General features: G+C 31.8%; 1 protein-coding gene across 8 annotated transcripts in view; it reads right to left on the reverse strand.

The window, feature by feature from the left end:
* LOC145258181 (uncharacterized) overlaps positions 1 to 25,308 on the reverse strand; it is a 905,094-nt gene that overhangs the window by 167,297 nt on the left and 712,489 nt on the right. For all 8 annotated transcript variants that reach the window (XM_080116026.1, XM_080116065.1, XM_080116089.1 and 5 more), the window contains one exon: positions 9,292 to 9,474. In XM_080116026.1, the coding sequence (XP_079972152.1) occupies positions 9,292 to 9,474 (183 nt within the window). The remainder of the gene's footprint in view (positions 1 to 9,291; positions 9,475 to 25,308) is intronic.

Genomic DNA, 25,308 nt, shown 5'->3' on the forward strand with positions numbered 1-25,308 from the left:
TAAATATTAAAAAAAAATTTTTTGTTTTGCTTAAATTAAATTAATTATTTTACTTAACATATTCACCGAATTTCACACTTCAAAACTCAAAAGCGGGATAATTAAACACAATCGAAGTTCTGATATTCAGACGTCAAAATAAGGTATGCAAACAATTTTTTTTTTTTAAATCTATAATTCTGTCCCTTACAGCAACACAATATGTTGTGTTCAGTTTCAGATGATTATTTTAAGCATATTTGTACCCCCTCAAAACAAGAGGGGGGGGTTGTAAGCAAAAACTATATATATATAAATATCGTTTATGATAAATAAGTACACTGAAATAAAGTTCATTCTTCTCTTAATAATCGCTGAAAATTTCGTATTGATCGGATAATTACCTTATTTTTGGTAGATTTTTAAAAAGACGGTCCGTCAAAAAGTACTGACCTGCCCCCCCCCCCAGTTTTGGCGGTGCCTACAGAACATGATTGAGTTTTGCAAAGGAAAATGATAAAAACAATCACATCAAGTTTAGTGCATTTTAGGGTAGGAAGCCAGTATCTTCAGGCAGCCTGATCTGGTAGCACAAGTGCCCTACTTAAAATGAAGAGAGAAGGGGGGGGGTAAATTAATCAAACTTACCTAAAAAGGTATTTTTTTTTTTCATTAAGTAAATAATTTATATCGATATTTCTTTATTAATTAATAAATACTGAAAATTACATTAAGATCGGACATATCTATGACTTTTGGTAGTTTTATTTTGTTTTTAAGGGGTGGGGATCAGGGGTATTTAATTTTCGATTGCAAAACAAAATACTTTCAATGCAAAGGAGACGTATGGCTTTTAAATTTATTGACGCTTCTAAATTATAATAACGAAAAATAATTAAATTTCAAGTGAAACAAATGGTACATACGTAATTACCAGGTCTCAAATAGTAACCTATTCACGAATTACGAAAAACCATACGGTAGAAAAATAATTATTAATGAAAAAAAGAAATGTGTAAAATGAATCACTGTGTTACATTTAGTAAAAAAGATAAGTTGACAGGGAAGACAATTGTTTACGTCACGTAGTGAACGTAATTCAAAATACCGGAAAAATTTTATTCCTCATCTAAACTTTATCGAAAACTTTTTCATTAATTGTCTGTATTTTTGAGATGAAGTGTTTTACTTTGAGAGTGTCGGACTTCCTCATCTTGGTTGTTATAGTCACAACGTTTTGCCCTCCAGCCTTCATCAGTTGTTTTGTATCGAACTGGGGAACCGTTTGTTAGGAGTCTCGAACACGGTACCCCCGTAATAATAATAAAGGGTCGTGTTCGGACTCCAGCTAGGCTCTAGGACATAGTTGCTGATTCTGTGTTTTGAATGTTACTTTTCAGTGCCTTCGTTCAGGATTGAACTCAGCACCTTTGGGTAACTGTAAACTTTGATACAACATCTAGGACCACTCGGCCATATGTCACTAGTTCTATCTTATCGTTTTCCGTAATTTTTTGGATATGTTACTATTTGCAAAATGACAATTACGTAGGTATCATTTGTTTTACTTGAAATGCAATATTTTTTCGTTATTGTAATACAGAAGCACTAATTTATTACACATAAATTATTTGAGAAATACATAATGTAAACCCTGTAACCTGTGTAAGAAAACACTTGCAAAAAATGTAAAAAAAAAAAAAAAAAAAAAAAAGAAAAGAACAAAACGGAAAACATAATTTTATATCCTTAATCACTAAAGATATAAGGTTTTGTTTCCATTTTTCTTTAATTTTTTTTATATTAAATCATCGCAGAGTATGTTTATTAAAACGTGACCTTCGTTTTTACACTTGTAAACAGCCATTGTTTTTCTGCGTGTGATTCACAAGGTTAAAGGGAGGTAACAAAGACTGACTCCGTCAACAAGAAATCGATACAGAGTTTATCTGTTAAAATCTGAGGGATCAACGAAAGGATTTGTTTTCTTTTATTTATGTAGCAGCAGAAATGTGAGTGTAATTTTCTTTACTCACACAATCGTAAATATCATGTTCATTTAAAAACAGATGTTTATTACATCAAACAGCGCAAATACAAAATAAAAACGACATAAGGTGATATTTTGTTTTGGATGAATCCAAAAACTCAGTACACAAAATTAAGACGCCGGAAGGGAACACTGTTTAGCTTAATATGAAACGGAAGTCACTAAGCTTGAAACGAAATATAAAACTATATGGAAACGTTTCTTGTTTTAAACAACACTAGAACAAACATGAAACACTAGAACAAACATAATAAACTTTTATTTTTTTTACAGTTTTGTAAATATATATTTTTTTAATATTTAAAATATATTCATATGGAAATATTTTATTTTAAAAAAGTAATTTAAACTTTTATAGCTTACATTTCTACGAATAAGTTTCTAAATATTTCAATGTATGATATGAAATCCAACTAGGAGACAAAAATCATACATTAATTAATCTTTTTTATTATTATTCATAAAATTAATAAAAAAAATATCTAATTTTAATAAAATTTTCAACATTAATTTAATAAATTATACAGAAAACCTTCAATTTCATCTTGTTATACTCCGGAATCTGTACTGAATTTAAAAAGGAGCATTTTATTTATTATATGAGGTGGTTTGCTCTCGTCCCATTACTCAATATGTATGAAATACATTTGAAAGCCAAATTACAACGGAATATTATGAAAATAAACAAATATTTATTTGTTTAAAATTAATATTTCAGCAATGGACGCCATTTTCAGAATTTTAGACATTTTTTTCCTTTTTTTCTCACCAAGATGTAAAATTAGAAAAAAAAAAACAGTTAATAATACTTTTTTTTCTTCTTCAATTTAACATCACGGCATGGAAAAAGAGCAAGAAAAGAAATATATAAAATTCTAAAGATGACACATAGAACCGAAATATTAATTTTAAACAAATAAATATTTGTTTATTTTCATAGTATTACGTTGTAATTTGGCTTTCAAACATATTTCATAGGTATTTTATTTTATCTACTGTTTTATTTATATAGAATATTATTGTTGTTATTGTTGTTGCATTCACCCTAGTTGGGTTGAATTAGCCTTGTTCTAATCCCGCACCACATCTGTAATCATTATGCACAGTGATTCTTAGCAAGATCACATAAGATGGCTACTCAATCGTGATTTCAGCTGTTCTTGTTGAGCCGACCCCTTGAATAATTAAATTCTACCCAAGTTTCACAACTAACAATCACTACTCTGCTCTCTCAGTGACTACCATGCACTCGTTAACCCTTATCTCCGAGTAGCCTTTGGCCTTTGATAAGTGGTGACTCTCTTGTAAAAAAGAAGAGAAAAATGGAAAGGAAAAAGCAACAGCATCAATTCCTGGTGCATTTTAGGTCAAAAAGCCGGTATCTTCAGACAGCCTGATTTGGTAGCACCTTGTTTAGTAATGCATTGAATGTCCATATAATGGAAATATGACACAACTTGTACAAAGGTTTTCGAGACACTTCCACATAATCAGATATGTTTTCATTAATCACATTACTTGGATAAGTATGTTTCATATTCAGGTGGTACAATAATATAATAAGATCTGCATTTGCACCGGACGTCCAAGATACGACTCTGGAATTGCCACAGGTCTCGCTAGTAATATATAAGGATTGTTCCGAAAGTAAAGCTTCTTTTTATTTTTTATTTATTTTTTTTTTCTTGTAATTCAAACTGAAACTCTAGTGTAAAATTAGCATAAGAATAAAGGCTGAGATAACATCTCTGAATTTTTGAGATGAGGATTGGTTATTTGTATCATTTTGATTCATTGGACTACTATTTTCATCTTGAGTGTGATTTTCACAACGTTTCAGTCGATGCAACCTCTGACCTTCTTCAGGTGTATCTTGTTGAACTCAGAAATTTGGACTCCAACCACTGCACCATAGATCCTTATGCAAGATTGGCGCAGTGGTTAAAGTACTTGGAAAAATCAATTGTAAAAAGTGATATTCTCTTGAAGGTTGAAGGTTCAATCCTCAGTTTGGGCAACCAAAAAATACAATTGAAAATTACTTAGAACTTCTATCCAGTCATGGCTGACAACACAAGAGCACGCTACTCCTGCGAAGTAAATAAAGGGTTCTGCTCGAAATTCCGTCCAAATTCCTGAGTTCGACAAGTTACACCGACCGAAACGTTGTGAAAACCAAACTTAAGATGAGAACAGTAGTTTGATGCATCAAAATAATATGAAAAGCGGACATAATGTGAACTCTGACAATAACTTGTTTAGACAGCAAAGAAATAACCGTAATTTGTGAGAGTTGTTCCAAAAGCAAAGCCTGCTATTTTTCACTCAAAAAAATGTTGGAGAGCTACAAAGCGATTTTTTGTACTCCAGAATTTATTTTTCAACATATTCACCACCATTCTTAAGGGATCTTTTGTCAGTGATGAGCGATGGGTGTTCAGATTGCATTTTATCGTAGGAGAGTCATTCTAAAAGTAAAGCCTTCAAATTTTTCTTTGAACTCAAAAAAAAGTTGATCAATTACTATGATGAGTGCTAATATTCAAAGAGCAACCTTTTGTGCTCCAGAATTTATTTTTCTACATAGTCACTACCATTCTAAATACACTTTTGTCAGGAATTCAGTGATACATTGCTGCTTCTAACACACATCCATGACAGAGCTTGCTTTCTTAGGGTCTCATGCCGTCAATATCTGCAGCAGAGAGATTAAACTTTCAGATTGTGAGTACATGAGTTCAGTCATAACAATGATATTTGAAATCTCCTCTAATCTATTCAGGCGAAATAAAAAAAAAAATAGGAGGCATTACTTTTGGAACCCCTTCTGTAAATATTCAAATAGAAGGATGTAGTTGACTGCCTCAGAAGAAAATAGTTTTATTAAGATTAGTAGACATTTCTTTACTTCTCCATTGCCATTGTCTTTTCGGAGCCATTAGCACGTAATAACAGACAATTTCCAATGCGAAAATATTTTATTTCCTTCATTTTTCAGCGTCTAATTCATTAGGCTTTTCTGATATACATAAATATCTTTTTTTTTTTGTTTTCTTAATATTTTCAAATCTAATTCGAAAGGAGGTTGTGAACAGATGACCTTGGGGAAAACACAGTTGAAGAAATCGAGACTATAACCGATGTTTACTACATGAGAGGACAGCAGACAGTGTCCATAAGGAGGTGCATGATTGGTTTATTACATAAAATCACAAACTACGGAATCAGATCTATTGTATGCAATTGTGTACTGATAGCTATATGTGTGAGGAGGACAGAAAAAAAAAATCAAGGCGCTTCTACACTATTAGGATGAAATTTTTTAGTTGATAAATGGAGTTTTCAGATAAACAAAAACAATGGTTTCTATTAATTTTTTTTTTGTTGTCAATTCTAATAAATTATAATAGTAGCTTCCAAATTATGCAGTCGAAATTATCTGAATATTACTAAATTATTATTAAACAATTTTCTACCTTATCGATTTTCATAACTTTTAGATATAATCATCTTAAAAATACGAGGAATAAGTAGATACCATGGTTCTCATGTGGAATTCAGTTTTATGATTTCTGAAATTTCGTTTTAACAGTGTAGAAGCGTCAAAATCAAGACGACCAAATTACCAATTTCAAAAACAACTCCAATCAGTTTCCACTAATAAATTCAAAATTAATAGAAAAACCCAAGTGGATATGAAGACAGCAAGTCGTTATTTGATAAAATAAATCATCTATCTAACCTACTTCCTCGATAATGTTACGCTCTCTATGATCAAAATGAAACCCATCCAAGAATGTAATGTCATTTCAGAATATATATGATCTTGAGTGCAGAACCATTTTTGTATCAGAAAAACGATCTTAAAATGACTGGTAAAAGCAATAACTCTATCACAGAGAAAAGAAAATTATTTGATTGCGAATATTAAAAGTATGAGGTGCCTTCAATAAGTTTCCAGACTTTTTTCATATCGGCACCTTTATTGATTGTACACATACGAAACTCTAGTCACCTTTGAAGTAATCTCCTCCGGCTGCAATGCATTTGTTGTACTCTTCCAACAACTTCTGGTCTTGGATATTACCTTAAACTATATCCGATGGTGAGGCCCCAGCTTGCAGGCCTTAGGGAGTGTGGAGTCACCCTTTAATTGCCATTGCTCCCAGGTCCACTCTGACCCGGGGTGGTAGTACCTGTTAGGGTCCCAACTATGGGTTAAATAGAATACGACTTAAAAAACAAATACACTATATTAAAAAAAATTGTTCTTCAAAATCACCAGATTCGGCATTAAATAACCTGAAAAGGGTTGATATGCCGTAAAACAAAACAACCAACCAACAACTTCTGAAAGGACCCATGAAAGTCCTCTTGCGTGAGTGTGTCAATAACTCTTGTCACAGTCTCTTTCATTCCCTCAATAGTCTCAAACCGACAACCTCTAAGGTTTTCCTTAAGCTTAGAGAATAACCAAAAGCCACAGGGAGCAAGTCTGGACTATATGGATGGTGAGGAACTATTTTGATACCCATCTTGTTCAAATAGTCTGTGACAAGGATGGAGTTGTGGACTGCATCCTTGAGACAAACTTCATGCAAACCTTCTGCATCTTCAGTTCCTTGTGAATAATTATGTGTACAGTTCCCACACTGACATCAAACTGTGCACTTCTTATCTTTATAGATACACAGCGGTACTTATCCATGAAATTCTTTATTTGGCCAATCAACTTTGGTGTTCTAACTTCCTTACTCCTTCCACACCTCATAATCCCTCACAGACTTGCTGTATTCCTTGAATCTCTTATGCCATTCAAAAACTGATATTCAATACATGCAAGAAAGTCCAAAAGCAGTCTGAAGTATTTCATACGTTTCTGTTGCATTTTTTCTAAGTTTAAAACAACATTTTCTTGCATAAACTTCTTCTAAAGTGTCCTCACATCCAGATTGCATTTTTGAAATTCACCAGCTGTGACAATCAGGATTTAGTAGGGTGTATTCCAATTCCTGCTGCAGCTGTGCATTTGGAACTGAAATCATAAAAATAGGCCAGTCATCTCATAAGATGTATAGCACAAGAGTCTACAACAATTTTAAATGCCAGTACGGAAAAGGTTTGGAATCTTATTGAAGGCACCTTGTAGTTGTCCAAAGCAAAAGTTAGCAATAGGAATCCAGTCAGAGAAGCTTGGAATTCTAAAGAATTCTCAGTAAAATGTGGTAGTATTAATTCAGTCAGTGTCAGCAGTGGTCCTCCTTCCATATCACATTCGTCTAGCCACAACAATTTTCCTTATTATCTATCTGTGCCTAAAACTAAACAAATTCCATGATCCAAGTTTCAAAAGTGGATCACAATATTGCGAAGCTGCTTTCCAATTGATATCAATATGATCGTATTCAAGTCTAATGTGAACAAATTCCTGTTGAATCATCCTCTTAAATAAACAAACACAACTCAAGTTCCACCATTATGGAGGATCACAGCGTTGTTTCACCAGCCATCTTACACTTATTAAACCTTAAACTCGAGTGGTCTTTGGGCCTTGATAAATGTTAACCCCACTCCTAGTAATGTCAAGATGTAAAGCTATGACTGAAAAATTCAAAGAGATTCAATATATTTTATACATCTATTCTGATGCCTGATTAATTTATGCTTATCTCCCCTGCCTGGTGAGTCACCGGAAACGAACGTTTTTTAAAGAAAAGCAATTCAAAATCAATAACTAAAACAAAATTTAATGTAAAAGATAAACAAATAACAACAAACTAAACGGCATCTTAAGCAGGTTTAAAGACTACCTTCCTCACTCCCTATCCCTTACTCAAGGAGAGCATTCCCAGTACAACTATGCCAAAATAGCAGCATATGGGTACAGAGATGTATCTTCAAGATTATACAAGTTTGTGAACAAGCAAACAGAAAGGAATACGAATCTTTATATAGACTAGCTGTGTATACTCGGCGTTGCCAGGTTAAAACAAATTCGCAGGCAGAGGGCTTAGTCACATACTATTTAAGATACAGCGAATACTCTTACGATTTTCATGAAAGTAGGCCACATATTGGATTTATAAAAGCATAAAACACATCTATTTTTGTCTATGAAAATAAAACGGGAAATAACTTTCATAGCTTGAATGAATAAACTTCTGTTTTTAAAGACAAATAGTGTCAATTAATCTATATATCTATCAAAGTGAAATTACCTGTGTGTGTGTACATTTCCCTACCAAACTCCTCAGTCAATTTTCAGTCCACAGACTCGATATTTGACATAAGGGATATTGAGTTTGGGAAAATCTTTTTAATCAGTTTTCAACCAGAAATTTGGCTGTCAGAGGGTCAAAGTTCAACGATTTGACTTTTGAAAACTCTACCAAACTCCTCCGCCAATTTTGGGTCTAAAAACTTGAAATTTTAGATGTAGGTTACTTGGACATGGATCAAACTTTTTAATTTGATTTGAGCTCAAAACAATAAATGTTAAGGGGTCAAAATTGGGGTCAAACATTTTTAAATTTGACCTCTGCGCTCTCTACCAAATTACTCAGGCAATTTTTGGTCTAAACATTTGAAATTTTACATAAAGTATATTCAGACATAAGGCAAGCAAGCTTTTAAATCAGTTTTGGGGCAAAAATTTGGCTGCTAAGAGGTCAAAGTTGAAAGAATTGACCTTTGTGGACTCTACCAAACTCTTCCGCCAATTTTGGGTGTAAACACTTTAAATTTTAGATGTATGTTACCTGGACATCAGTCAAACTTTTTCATTATATATATATATATATATATACGCACACGTAAAGTTATGAACAGTACATAGGGCTCGAGCAAAACCGGGCTAAACTGCTAGTAATAATTGAAAATAAAATAAATTCAATAAATCATATTTGATATAAAATAATATTTCTAATTAGAACAATAAAAACAATTTTATTGCAAAAAATAATTAATAACATGGAGCTGATTATTAAAATAGATTTTCATTAATATAATACACAAATAAGGATACTTCTTGAATGTAGATTTCCTTTGAATAAATAGTAGATATAGAAATCATGCTGAGATGAAAGTGTGTGAACGTCTGTTTTAAGTATGCAAATTAATTTGTGAAACAGTGTAACATTTGTACCTATCAACTTGCGCACAAACAAACAGACAGACAGGAACACGATTTTATTATAATAGACAACATACAACAGTTTGAATATTTTTGATTCAAACAGTTAAGAATCAAAATCCTCCCTTACCTACGACAATAGAATGTGAAGTGCCAGCATCACCAATTTCAACTTCAACACTTGTCCGATATTCCCCTTCTAAAGTGCCATCGGAGAGATGTACTAGGATTAGCTGAGAGCCGAGCTGGTTGTACCATGTACCTTGCAAACTGCCACAGTTTTCAATCTGCTTACCGTAACCATGGCATTTATCTGCAAATAAAGAGAAAAAAAAAAAAATAGATGTTAACATTATGCAGTTCTGGAAAGGGCTAAAAGTCAAGCAGCATATATGAAGATGATGGTTATAGAGAGTCAAAGCATCAAATATGAATATCTATATATATGAAAATTCAGACTGTGTGCATGTTCCATATAGAAAGAAGAGTTAAAGAATCTACATAAAATTTAAAAGCATATTCTTATGTAAAATTTACCAGAGAAAACCATGAAAGTCTTCCCGAATCTCTAATGCACCCAGAATAATGCCATAACTATCTTAAAACATATGGAATTTTAATCATATGGATAATATTTTCTGTGAAAGACAATGGAAATACTTCCGAATCTCTATGTGCCTTTCGAAATTAAGGGAACCATGTAGGCTGATTCACTTTTAAAACTTGAATAGATATCCTATTTTAATAAACATTAAATCGTATTTATAAAATTAAGTCAAGGAGACAATGGAAGTGGTCCTGAACCGCTATGTTCGTGGCTTAGTGGGGGATGCCCTTTTCTCTACCCTGCAATCTCTCTCCCACAGAAGAGACGTTGCGAGCCTATCCTTGTTTTATCGTTATTTCCATGGCAGGTGATCGTCTGAACTCCAATCTCTGGTCCCCCCTCGCCAATCTTTCACGAAAAACACCCGTCTAGCTGAATCCACTGTGAAAAATTTCCCCCACTCTATGTCTGTGCCTAAATCAAAACACGGATTCCATGAACAAAGCTTCTTTCTTAGAACTGCACGCCTGTGGAACTCTGTTCCGTCTGCCTGCTTCCCACCGGACTACAACTTGGATGTCTTCAAGTCCAATGTTAACAAATTCCTAATGAACCGCCCCCTTAAGTAAACACTTCATCAAATCTCCACACTAACGTAATGTACTTGCAATAACCCTTATCCTTGAGTGGCTTCCGGGCCTTGATAAGTGGTGATCACTGTGTAAAAAAAAAAAAAAAAAAAAAATGTTACTCTCTTTGGGCAAAATATCTACATGACCCCAACTCTAAGTAACACAGAAGGGCAGAATTCCTTGAAATTTAAAATACGTATGGTCGATTTTAAAAGAAATTCAAACCACATGCATAAGACGCTAATTCAGAGAGGTTTTCCAACATTTCAGCTTCTTCCAACGATATTTAGAAAGAAAGAAAAACAAGGGTTGAGTTAAAAGAAAGGAAGTAATATGATGACATGAGCTTAATGAAATCGTACATACTAGTAATGCTGACCCTCATTCAATCATAGGCAACATTGGGTACTTCTGCAAGTCTGTATATATATATATATATATATATATATATATATAGCGAGAGAGAGAGGAAAGAGAAAAGAAAACCCTATAGCATTATATATATATATATATACATAACTAGTATATATACATACATATATATACAATAACTAGTGTGTATGTATATATATATATATATACATACATTCATATATGTATACACTAGCTAGTATATATGGGTGTATATATATATATATATATATATATATATATATATACACACACACTAGCTAGTTTATAAACAAATATGTATATATATGTATAAATACTAGCTAGTGTATATATATGTATATATACATATATATATATAGAAGCTACTATATATATATATATATATACTAGCTAGTGCATATATATATATACACACACACACTAGCTAGTATATATATATATATGATTATTGCAACGTCTTATCAGACGAGTGCCACTCCCTCAGACACTTAAAGTCCATAAGCCCCAAAATGACTTTCATCGCCACAGGACCATTTTAATCGACAAATGCCTGAGGGAGTATCTATACACAGATGATTTTACAGAGTCTTAGCTTTGTACGACAGCTAAGGCTCTCTCTCGGTTCAAAATGTTGAGATCCAGCAACAAGCAAGAGCAAGATAGCCAGCAACAAGTTAAACTGCAGACCAGCTTAATTCGGGTACTGGTCTCCCGCTTTATAGTTTCTTAAATCAGAGATTTGCTCCATCTAGAAAGGTTGCCTTCACCACGGCTTACAGGAGCCCTCTCCACCCCAACACACACACGCATACAAACACACACGGTATATATATATATATATATATATATATATATATATACTAGCTAGTCAGTATATATATATATATATATATATATATATATATATATATATATAAATGTTTAGAGGTACAGAATTTGTATATGGTTTTAAATAAAATACTAGGCGGAAGTTTCTCGAAAGCTCTTTCGGCTATCATCTCTTCAGGAGTAAATCGTGATTTAGGTACAAAAGACAACCAGTTCACATATAGGCCAGTAAATGTCGGCTTTCTATAAATTGTAGTGAGAAAGCCCCCCCCCTTGAGCGTTCGACAAGAACATCCAAGAAAGGAAGCGAATTATCCTTCTCACTTTCCATAGTGAACTTGAGAGCCCCATGTAAAGAATTCAACCTATTAAAAAATATCGACGCTTCACTTTGCGAAGGAAAAATAGCAAAAGTGTCGTCAACATATCTGAAATATGCAGTGGGTTTAGATGTAGAATTAAACATAACGGATTCATAGTACCCGACGAAAATATCCGCTAAAGTTGGGGCCAACGGACTCCCCATTGAAACCCCGTCAACCTTTTTTTTTCCTTCGCAAAGTGAAGCGTCGATATTTTTTAATAGGTTGAATTCTTTACATGGGGCTCTCAAGTTCACTATGGAAAGTGAGAAGGATAATTCGCTTCCTTTCTTGGATGTTCTTGTCGAACGCTCAAGGGGGGGGGGGGCTTTCTCACTACAATTTATAGAAAGCCGACATTTACTGGCCTATATGTGAACTGGTTGTCTTTTGTACCTAAATCACGTAAGGTCGGCTTAATTAATACTTTGGTACATAGAGCCCTCATGATTTGTTCGCCTAACAGATTAGATGTCGAACTCGATAAGATCAGGGAAATATTCATCAATAATGGTTATCCTGTTGACCTTATTGATGATTTAAATTTCAAAAAGGTTGCGGATTTTAAATCCCCTAAAAAGTTTGGACCTTTGAAATGCCCGGTTTATTTGAAATTACCGTGGATAGGGGAGGGGAGTAATATAATTTCAAAACAGATTCGAAGAAGTATTTACGATTGCTTCAATTCGGTGACCTTGCGTGTGGTATATACTACGAGACCTGCTTTTCCGTCTTTTCGCAAGGATAGTTTGCCTTACATCCAAAATAGTAATATTGTATATCAGTTTAAATGCCAGTGCGATGCTGGTTATGTTGGGCGAACATCCTTGCACCTTTTGACTCGTATAAACCAGCATGTTCCATCGAAGATCAGACAAGGGAGGATGGGGTTCGGTGGTCTCCCTCCTTCTGCAGCCTTGGACTCTGCTATTGGCCAGCATTTGGTTGACAACCCGTGCTGTGCCGATAGATATAAAATAGATTGGTTCGAGGTGCTACACAGAGCGGACTCCAAAAACCATTTAAAGATTTTGGAGGCCGTCTCTATCGCGGTGCGTCAACCTTCTTTGTGCCGGCAAAAAGAAACATCAAACGCATTGTTTCTCTTTGGGGAACTTTGAATTTTTTCTCCCGCTTTTTTTTTTTTTTCTCCCTCGTTGTGCCAACATTTTTAATCGTTTTTTAAACGTAAATAAATTTAATTAATGTCCCCGTACGTTGGCACATTAAATAAGTTCCCCAATAGAACTCTTTATTTTCGTTACAATATATTTAGATTGCTATCGATTTACTCCTGAAGAGATGATAGGCGAAAGAGCTCTCGAGAAACTTCCGCCTAGTATTTTATTTAAAACCATATATATATATATATATATATATATATATATATATATATATATATATATATATATATATATACTAGCTAATCAGTATATATATATATACACTAGCTAGTCAGTATATATATATATATATATATACTAGCTAGTCAGTATATATATATATATATATATATATATATATACTAGCTAGTCAGTATATATATATATATATATATATATATATATACTAGCTAGTCAGTATATATATATATATATATATATATATATATATATATACTACCTAGTCAGTATATATATATATATGTATATATATATATATATATATACTAGCTAGTCAGTATATATATATATATATGTATATATATATATATATATATATATACTAGCTAGTCAGTATATATATATATATATGTATATATATATATATATATATATACTAGCTAGTCAGTATATATATATATGTATATATATATATATATATATATACTAGCTAGTCAGTATATATATATATATGTATATATATATATATATATATACTAGCTAGTCAGTATATATATATATATATATATACTAGCTAGTCAGTATATATATATATATATATATATACTAGCTAGTCAGTATATATATATATATATATATATATATACTAGCTAGTCAGTATATATATATTGAGGTAGTTGCCTGTCTAGCCGCACTGATGAGCTGTGAAACAGCGAAACAGTACTGTATGTGGATGACTATATATATATATATATATATACTAGCTAGTCAGTATATATATATATATATATATACTAGCTAGTCAGTATATATATATATATATATATATATATATACACTAGCTAGTCAGTATATATATATATATATACTAGCTAGTCAGTATATATATATATATATACTAGCTAGTCAGTATATATATAGATATATACTAGCTAGTCAGTATATATATATATATATATACTAGCTAGTCAGTATATATATAGATATATACTAGCTAGTCAGTATATATATATATATATATATATATAGATATATACTAGCTAGTCAGTATATATTTATATATATATATATATATATATATATATATATATACTAGCTAGTCAGTATATATTTAGATATATATATATATACTAGCTAGTCAGTATATATTTAGATATATATATATATACTAGCTAGTCAGTATATATTTAGATATATATATATATACTAGCTAGTCAGTATATATTTAGATACATATATATATATATATATATATATATATATATATATACTAGCTAGTCAGTATATATTTAGATACATATATATATATATATATACTAGCTAGTCAGTATATATTTAGATACATATATATATATATATATATACTAGCTAGTCAGTATATATTTAGATACATATATATATATACTAGCTAGTCAGTGTATATATATATATATATATATATATATATATACTAGCTAGTCAGTATATATATATATATATATATATATATACTAGCTAGTCAGTGTATATATATACTAGCTAGTGTATATATATATATATATATATATATATATATATATATATATATACTAGCTGGCCAGTATATATATATATATATATACACTAGCTAGTCAGTATGTATATATATATATATATATATATATATATATATGAATACTAGCTAGTGTATACATCTATATATATGTACTAGCTAGTGTGTATATATATATATATATATATGCTAGTCTATATACATATATATATGTATACGTATATACTAGCTAGTGTATATATATATATATATATATATATATATATATATATATATATATATATAAATAAAGGCTGACCAAAAAAAAACAAAAGCTAAATGGAGGCCATCTAGAACATATGCAGTAGAACGAAGAAAAAAAGGCCAAAGGCCCTAGTGTTTTGATGTGATGTTTTGAATATAATAAACTAGTTATTACCAAAGTTTCATTTCATACGGACGAAACACTAAGAAACTGGGCCCAATTAGAGTTGGGGCCCGTATGTTTTGGGTCACCCTGTAAAAAAATTAGAAGGCAATAGATTTACTGCAATGTCAGGTAGTGACAGATCTCTCTCTCTCTCATATATATATATATATATATATATATATATATATATATATATATGTATATATAAAATAAAAATTGCAATTAAATTTACCAAAATGATCCAAGATGGTAAAATTAAAGTATATTATAAATATTAAAGAATTAATATTTATAAAATTATCCCAGCCAGATGTAAAAGCTCGATAAAACCAAATAGGAAATAGAGCTTATAATATGAGCAAACAGTTAATAAAATATGTTAAAAAAACACTTTGAAATGAGTTAAAAACATATTTAATCTGAAAAGGAAACACTACATAAATGGATAGTCATTAATCCGCAGAGTTTCGAAGAAATACTTTCTTTCTCATCAGAGGGTAGGAATTAGCAAAATGCGGGATCGGATTTTGCATGCACAAGTATTTTATGAAACAACAAGTAAGTTAAAGATCTTACTTGAAAACAAAAAAAGTGAAGCAGAGGGAATATGGTGAAGAAAAAGGTGATTACACATGACTGGATAGTCTGGTGGAAGATAAAAAATCCAGAAGGTTTATCACCATGACTTAAGCATTAAAAATAAACTTAAAGCGCCTATTTCCTCTGAAGACTAACTTCACCCAGAAATCTTAAATGAACTCCCTATCAACTCTCATAGAGAACAAAAGAAATTCGAAAGAATTGCTGGCAAAATTTATGGATTAAAAATTACTGCCCACCCAAAATATATATATATATATATATATATATATATATATATATATATATATATATATATATATATTTATATTATAAGGTATTTTATGAGTGTGCGAGTTTGTTCATTATGGACTCTGGAATAACTGGGCACATTCTTTTGAAATTTCACAAAAATGTACTTTTTGGGAGTGTTCTGAGATAGGTTTTGTATAAATGCCTCCAATAAGTATCACAAATTGATAACTGAAAAAATCCGACTTTTGACCAAAGTTAACACTTTTATACAATTTAACATCACAAGTGCATTTAAGAAGTTTTATCATCGAAAAAGCAGAAGTGCTCAGTGTATAAAATCAACAGTGTGTTCTTTGATAAGACAAAGGTATTTAGCTTTTGTTTTTTTTTTTTGGGGGGGGGAGTCACCCTGTGTTTGTAAATAGTTCAATGTTCTATACCAATATCTTATAAGTTCTTATAAGAATTTGTCCATATTAGCAAATTTCTTAACCAGATCATTTTATTTTAATAAATTGAAACGAAGTATGTTCGTTTATTCCCCCTCACATGGTATACAATAAGAAATGAGAATTGGCTACAGAGAATAAAATTTTGATTTATTACATTCAATGCTATTTTCCTCTAACATTTAAAATCAGGCTGACTAAATTATATATGATACTATTATATAAAAGGAACTTTGTTTATGCGTGTGTGAGTTTGTTCCTATGGACTCGAAAGTGGCTGAACAGATTTTTATAAAATTTCACCTGGACGTACTTATGTGCCTGACAGTGTTCTTAGATAGGGTTTGTATTGGAATGTCTTCAATAAGTATCGATAATCGATAATCAAAGTACACCAATGAAAGAAGGAACAGGCTATTTTGACCAAAGATAACCCTTTACATAGCCTAACACCAGAAGTGTATTTGAGAAGTTTTATTACCACACAAGCTGAAAGGCCTGACATATTAAATAAACAGTAGGTCCTTTGATATGACAGGCGCATTCAAAATTAATGTTTCTGTTTAAAGCACAATTGTACCATGATACTCGACTTTTTCATTTTAAACTTAAATTCAAGCCATTTTCACCACAAAAGTAGTACGTCCAGGCATATAAAATCAACAGTAGGTTCTTTGATATGACATCAGCACATTCGAAATGAAGGTGTCTGTTTAGAGCACAATTGGAGCTTGATACTTGACTTTTGCATTTTAAACTTTAATTGAAGCCATTATATATATATATAAAAAATAATTTTATAGGTACTCTACAGTGCAATTTAGAGTACAATGTATTGTGAACCAAGTTACTGCCGGGAGGCATGTGAAGCTTCCTCCCGGTGCATTGTGATGGTCTCCAACTACAGCAAGCAACCAATTGATTTGATTGAAAAGTAGGTGATTTCATCAATTTCAATAGCAATAAAAATATGGAAATATGAAACATGTTCATCATTATTCAATCCCAAGTAGAGTCTCCCTGCTTGGATATATATATATATATATATATATATATATATATATATATATATATATATATGACTAATATTTATGTACTAGAATGATAATCCATTCCAGGATGGGTAATATTAATTCCTCTAACAAAAAAGTTTTGCATCAATTTTATAAAGCGTTGCGAACATTCCAAATATGATACTAAACCTCATGTCTAGAATCCTTATACCAATTTTGTTCAAAATCTATAACACGATTCTGATTCTTAAAAATATTTAAAATAAGAATCTTGCTTAATTGGTGGGTAATGACTATGGATCAAATTCAACGCAAATCTGAAACATCCAAATTTTCGACTAAAATTGGGGAATATTTATTAGTTGATGCTCACAAAAATTGGAAATATCTGAATTTTTGCAAAGGGCTTCCATCCCTTTTTCCTTTACTTTTTTTTTTACATAAATTAAAATGAAAAGTAAATATAGCCCACATTTTACCTTTTTGCATAACATTAAACTATAGTCTACATTTGGATGCCTGCTACGTTAAAAAAATTATGATCGATTAATTAATTTAGAAGTTAATCGTGTACATATAAATATATAAACATACTTTACTTTAAAAACTTTACGTGCATACATTATATATGTATATACTGTATATACAATAAATATTAATTATTTTTATACCTAAAGACACTACATTTCATGCTTATGAAATCATCACTGTAGGAAATTATAATTAATAATGGTCAGGAGATTTAGATCCAGTAACAAAATCACCCTTGACTTCGTAGGCCAGCATTCTACCTCAAGGCTACCAGCAATTAACACAATAATTAAGGGAAATTAAATGCTTATGAATGTCAAATCAGTGGGTATACACTGTAAACAACCAGAGAGTATTCAACAAGCGGAAATTGGAATGTTGCATATATATATATATATATAATGAAAAGTTTTGTTAAAAATTCAAAGACTCACGTTTTCTTTTTTATAACCTTCGTTTATTTCCTGGATTTTTCCATTACAGCTGTTTCATTAATGAGTGGCAATTTTACAATTTATGTTTCCGTAAAAATATCCTGTCCTCACCAACTTCTTCAGATGTTTAATATATATATATATATACTGGATATAAGAGACCCAAATATAAGAAAAACAGATATTTTTCTGGTCTCAAATTAGAGCCTACATTAATGTACAGTGTAACCCGGATATTAGAGACCCTGATATACGTATAACCAGATATAAGAGAGCTGCAGGGGACCAGAGACGAAGTCTCTTATATCCGGGTTACACTATGTGTATATGTATATATATATATATATATATTATATGAAATGGTATTTTACATTCTAGAGATAAATAGCAATAGATTTTTTGCCAGAAATGATTTTAAAACGCAAACTCGTCATAATATATGCGGTAAGACATGAATGGTTTCAAAAACAACTCCATACAAGTAAGAAAATGGTAAAAAAAAAAAAAAATGTAGAATTCAGGAACAAACTTCTTTCAAAGAAATGTTGCAGTCAATTTAGCGTCTTTTATGTCAAAGAATAAAAAGCAAAGGATATAAAATAGAAAAAAAGAAAAGAAAACTTTTATATTATATATAAGCAAAATTTACTCCACACCTGAGAAAATGAAGCAAAGGACATTTATTTCATTAGTAGTCTTGAGTCAATTCAGTTTGTTTTGTTTTTTTTTTTTTTTTTGCATTGTTTTTTGTTTTTTCTCCCGTTAACAGGTAATCATGTTGGCTCTACTTATCAATTATGCCGTCACAAAACGAAGGACAGTAATGAGATATTTTTATGGTGAGAAAATGTCAACTTAATATCCATTCCGAACAGACTTAGAAGGATTGTTGATTTTATCAATGAAGGACATGGGAATAATAAAAAAATTTTTTTTTTTTATGATCAGTGATTTTCTAATCAGAGGAAAAGACAAAAATGTGTGACAACGATGATTTCTTTTTACAAATAAACCTAAGTGAAAATAATCGATTACTTTTTTTCCATTCATCGAATCAAGCATGATGACATTTCATAAGTTTTTCTTACTTCTTAGGAGAAAAAGATGCTTCATCTGTGCTTCATCAGAAACTTGATATCGTTTTTTATTGTAATATTGTCGTCTATATAATTTATGCTTTGCGCATTTGCAAAATGCATGCATATAATATTTACACTCTGATAACCATGGGTTTTTTAATTAAGCAACAACTTGTTAAATCAACAAAGTTTTATTTACATTCTAATAACCATGGTATTTGGGGGGGGTTTCTTGTACTTGTACTTGTACTTGAAACGACATTCACCCTGGAGGAGTTGAGTTGGCTTCATGAAGATGCACATCTCGTACCACTGCGGCCTAAGCCCGGCGATCGGAGGCAAGATCCCGAGTGAGCAATAGCCAGTCACGTCTCCAACGAGACAGGCCATAGATGAGCGGGCCCGAAATAAGCTCAGCGTCGGTTTCTTACTTGGGAGTCACCACTTATTATGGCTCGAAAGCCACTCAAGGATAAAGCTTAATGACTATAAGCTAGAAGTGTAGTAACTGACTTGTTTACATTGGATTTGAAGGCTACCATGTCGTATTCAATCGGGAAGTAGACCAGAGAAACAGTGTTCCATAGGTGGGCAATTCTGGGAAAGAAGATTTGTTCGTGGAATCTGTTTAGATTTAGGCACAGATAGAGAATTGAGGAAATCACATGTTGTGGTTGTAGCTAGTCGAGTGTTTTTTGTGAATATTTGGCAAGGGGGGAGCATAGTTTGGAGTTCAGTCGAGCACTTGCCATAGTAATAGTGATGTAATTAAGCAACAACTTGTTAAATCAACAAAGTTTTATTTACAGCAAACTATGACAAGCGAGATAGTATGGGTCAGTATAGATGGTGTATGGCAGCGATAGTAAAAGTGAGTCCGCTTCTCCCACTCTTCTGTCTCTCTCTGCCTTTGTTTTGATTTATATTCCCATCGCCCCACATTCCTTGATTGGAATCTAATTGTTCGTTTATTTTGACCTTTGATTTAGAATACTTTTAGCAATTCCAATCCAGTTAAAATATTTTCTTTCATTGTTTCGGCAGGTTTAGCATTGTCCATCACCTATACAATAATATTATGGATGTCATACATACTCAGCATCAAAGGTTTTTTTTTGTATTATTTTTACAAGGGAGTCACCACTTATTCAGACCCAAAGGCCACTCAAGTATAAAGATTAACGAGTATCAGATGAGACAACACCATGATGATTTGTAATGGTGAAAATTGGGTAAAATTTGATTATTTAAGAAGACAACTCAATAAGAACTTGTTTACATTTGATTTGAAAACGACCATGTTATAATCAACTGGGAAGCAGTATCAGAGTATTACGTTTCACAAGCAGGAAGGTCTAGGAAAGAAACTATGCTCATGGAATTTTGTTTGGTTTTAAGCACAGGCAGACAGTAGTAGAAATTGTTGATAATTGTTGTAGGTAAACGAGTGTTTGTTGTGAATGTTGTACAAGGTATTAGGGCACAGCATGCCACTTCTTGCATCAACTCTATAACATGCCTGCATATCTCAGATATCATAGAATTATATAAAAAAAAACAAAAAAACACCCATTGTTAGTATGTACTCATGATTGAAAGAAAATAGTTTACATCCAAAATCACAAAAATTGACCGAGTACTTTTATTTTCATAAAGAAAACCATTTTAAGTGATTAATAGAAATCCATAGGCATGACAATTATGAACAAGGTTAATTTTAAGATCAATTTCTGAAAGTGTTTCGACGGGGAACTTAACGAGTGATTAATTTGAGTTTTTCCAATGTCCTCTCTCCCTGCTTAAGAATGACTTTCTAAAATCTTGTTAGTTGGAATTATTTCAAATTATCTCCCTTGCCCTTCAAATTATTTACAAGATGGTGTTCAAAGATTGTCGATTATCACTTAACCATAATTTTTTTTTTCTTTTTTAACATAAAACTACTTGATCAATTTACATGATTTTTGGTGTACGATATTTACTTTCCATCATGCATAAAGACTTTCGTTATTCTTGTTTTTTGGTTGTTTGTAGGGGATAGGTAGTTATGAAGTAGCACCGAATTATGATAAAAAATTAGTTTGTCAGGCTGAGATATGTTTGTTTGTTTTTTTAGTCGAAGAATGGTCCACTCTCCCAGACTTTACCTTCTCTCTAAAAAAGAGTTAGTTTATTGCTAATTGCCTTACGAGCTGCTCAAGCATATTTTGTAGGCCAGAATACACTTATTCTAGTGTGTTAGCTTTTCAAACCTATACCTGACCTTGTGTCTAATCTTTTGGCAAGGAGATAAATAATATTTCAGGTATGAGGAAATGTAGTAGATTAAGAAAAGACCTGGCTTTAGTGTGTAAGAAGTGATTTGACTACATACAACATAGCTGGTATCAATTTCTTGGCTCAAACCGCATGAAAAACAAATGTGAGAGATTATCTGGTGTTGCTTACACTCGAGTCCAGGACACCTGCAGCACCTAAATGGTAACTTGAGTATGCAGTAGAGCTGACATCTATTCAATGTAGCCGCCTTCAGTCTCAATCACCAGCTCGATACGGGTCCGGAACTGAGAGCATACCTTTTCCACAAGCGCCGACTGAAGCTCAGTGAATACTCTGTGGATGGCAGCGATCAGGCTGGCGTTGGTGTTGTGGGAGGTCATGTTGGTGATTTTCTCGATTTATGACTAAATGAAGTTCAGATAAACAGGAAATCAAAAAAAAAATAAAAGCGAAAACGAAACTTGTACAAGATTGAAACTTATGCCTCTGAAAATGAACCACCTGTTGCGATGTCATTGTACTCATTTGGCTAACAAGTACAATGGTTAGTGATGGCTGACTTTGTACATGGGGTTATAGAGTCAGAAGGTAAAAAGGTCGATTTTAACTACTAATATTTAAAAAAAAAATTCTTACATCTGACTCCTACAATTTCAAAATATCCAACTCCAACTTTTTATTTTAAAGTTTTCCAATATTCAGAATGTTCCTATTTACAATGCCTCCCCACGGGACAGAGTTAGACACCAGGGTCGTTTTTTTAATGTGGAGAAAAGGAACAAAAATAAAAATTGTCTCAGTTGTGAAGGATTTCTCCTTCACTGACAGAGAACAAGAAATTGAAGTGTAGATCTGAAGAACAGATACTACACTTTGATCTCGACTCGAAGGCAATATTCAGAATGTTTGTTGCTTTTTTTTTTTAATTAAAAAATATGACTGCTACTCGCAGAATCTGTTTTTTTTTTTTTTTTACAAGTTGGATGTAGACTGCTTCCAAAATCTGTTATTGCAACCCTGTTTATATATCTTTATAAAGTAATATTTTCTGATTATGTATTTATTTTCAGATGTTGCATCCAATTAGTTTACAAGTATTTTGATAGAAAGCGCTCCAACGAACTCAAAGCCCCTGTACCTCTTCTGCATAAATACCTCCAACTAAACTGATAAGCAGCAAAATCACACCCCTTTACTGTAGACATCCCCAGATGCCAGAAATCCTTCTACTCGGATAGTTACTTCTCTCGAACTGCTAGACTTTGGAATTCCCTCCTAGGCCCCTGCTTCTCTGTCTGTACTGACATGTAGAAGTTGAAGTGTAATGTAAACAGACATCTTACTGCACAACTCCCCACATAGTATCCCCCTACATGCAAGTGTTACTGTGTCTTGTTTGGAATGAAAAAGTAGTAAAGAAAAAAAAAAAATTAATATTAATATTCACTCTGAATTTGCATCCAGCAGCAAAAGTACTCACTCTAGAACAAGTTTACTGTATTTTGCCTCTTGACGCAATTCTAATAAGAAGAGTTGCAGTTTTAGATACATTCAACATAGAAACCGAACACCCTACTTTATTCAAAATCAATTACTCCTTATAGAACACACATATGTAACACACTCATATCAGCTTAACAGAGAAAAGGCTCCATTCGGAGTTCACTGTTGCATTTATTGCAGAACATATATTGGTAAAATGCATTGATTTCAATGAAATCGATTCCAGAGATTACCAGGTGGCTAGCATAAAATACCTTTCTGAACCAGTTGATCGGAATGACATTTTCGGATTCTTGAAGGAAGCAAGATTGTGCCAAAAAATGATAAATACTTTACCTGCTTTATGTAAGCTAATATACTCTACAATGGATGCTGAAAAATAATTTTTTGTATAAAAAAAAGAAGGATTATTCTATTTATATTCTTGGTTTGTATCACTTGTTGAGATTGAAATGTCATAAACCAAACTAAATCTATTGCTAATGGAGATTTGGTATTTGCCTGTCTGAAGCCGATTCTGTACAATTAGTTTATTCATTTTTTTTTTTTTTTGCAGACTGTTATTCTCATCTTCACAGTTGTTGTTTCGCCATGTTTCGACCAACTCATCCTCTAGTTTTCTTCAGGTGGTTAACTGTGATGTATCCCCAGTAATTACTGCCTTCAATAGTTGTTGTTGTTTCACCACGTTTTGACCAACTAATCCTCTGGCCTGCTTTGGGTAGGATTAAAACCGCTATTTTCAGACAATGTTCACCTGAAATCGTAGAGAGTCAACACCTCTATCCACTATGCCACGGGCCTCAAAAGTCGATCAAGGTTGGATTTTATGGTGTTATAAATCCAATTTTGTGTTCTTATCTCCTCTTATCTAGTATTATAGATATTTTTAAAAAAACTTTTTGGAATCCTTAGAGAAGAGGCTTCACAATTTATGTACTCATTTTTTTTTTTTCGGATTGTAATCCTCATCTTCAAAAAATGAATACACAAATAATGAAGCCTCATATCAAAGGATTAAAAAAAAATGTTTATATAAAAATACACTATACAATTACTTTGATCTATATCGATAGCATGCGTGCTATTTTCTGTGTCACGCTTATTACGTACTTCCATTTCTTGTCATAAATAATTTTACCAAGAATTATTCATAAGCTTTGCTTTCAGGTTCAATGATAGCTTAGTTTCAGATTTCAATGATAGCTATTTTTTCTTTGTAAATAATTTTATCAAGAATTCTTCATAAGTTTTGGTTTCGGCTTCGATTATGGCTGAAGAAACTCAAGTAATATATATATATATATATATATATAGTCTTTGAAGTTTTTAACCTTTAAAACTATACAAAAAATATTTTTTATCATTCGTTAGAAAACCATCTAGTCAGTAAGTTATTTAATCACCTGCAATCACTGCATCAACTCGCTCTCGAATTTACTATAATACGAATAATTTATTTTTCAAGGGATCAACAGTTGTTTACCATGAAACACTGTTTCGGGGATTCAAAAACAAAACAGTATATTACATCATGGCTCCCCAGCAGTGTTGATCAAACACCACCACCCTTAATCTTAGGAAGAAGACATGTTACAAACATTTGATCCAATTTCCTATTCTTAATTGCAATTACTAACCTTTTCATACTATAAAAATGAATTTCTTACCTGTGCGATTCATCAATTTCCACATTTAAAATGGATACATTTTTTAATTTATCAGTCTTGTATTTATAAGATTAGGATTAATCCATTTATATATATATATATATATATATATATATATATATATATATATATATACACACACACACACATGTATTTTTCATAAGTTTTTATTTCGGTTTCGATTCAAGCTAATGCACCCAATTCCTATGGATACATATGTTTTTTTTTTTTTTTAAATCGCAACTTTATAACATATAAAAATCGATAGAACATTAACTCTATAATAATATATATGAAATTTGCAAGAAT

The sequence above is a fragment of the Euprymna scolopes genome, chromosome 3, assembly GCF_053919585.1.
Source record: "Euprymna scolopes isolate OS-2025 chromosome 3, ASM5391958v1, whole genome shotgun sequence".
In the NCBI taxonomy this organism is placed as follows: Eukaryota; Metazoa; Mollusca; class Cephalopoda; order Sepiida; family Sepiolidae; genus Euprymna; species Euprymna scolopes.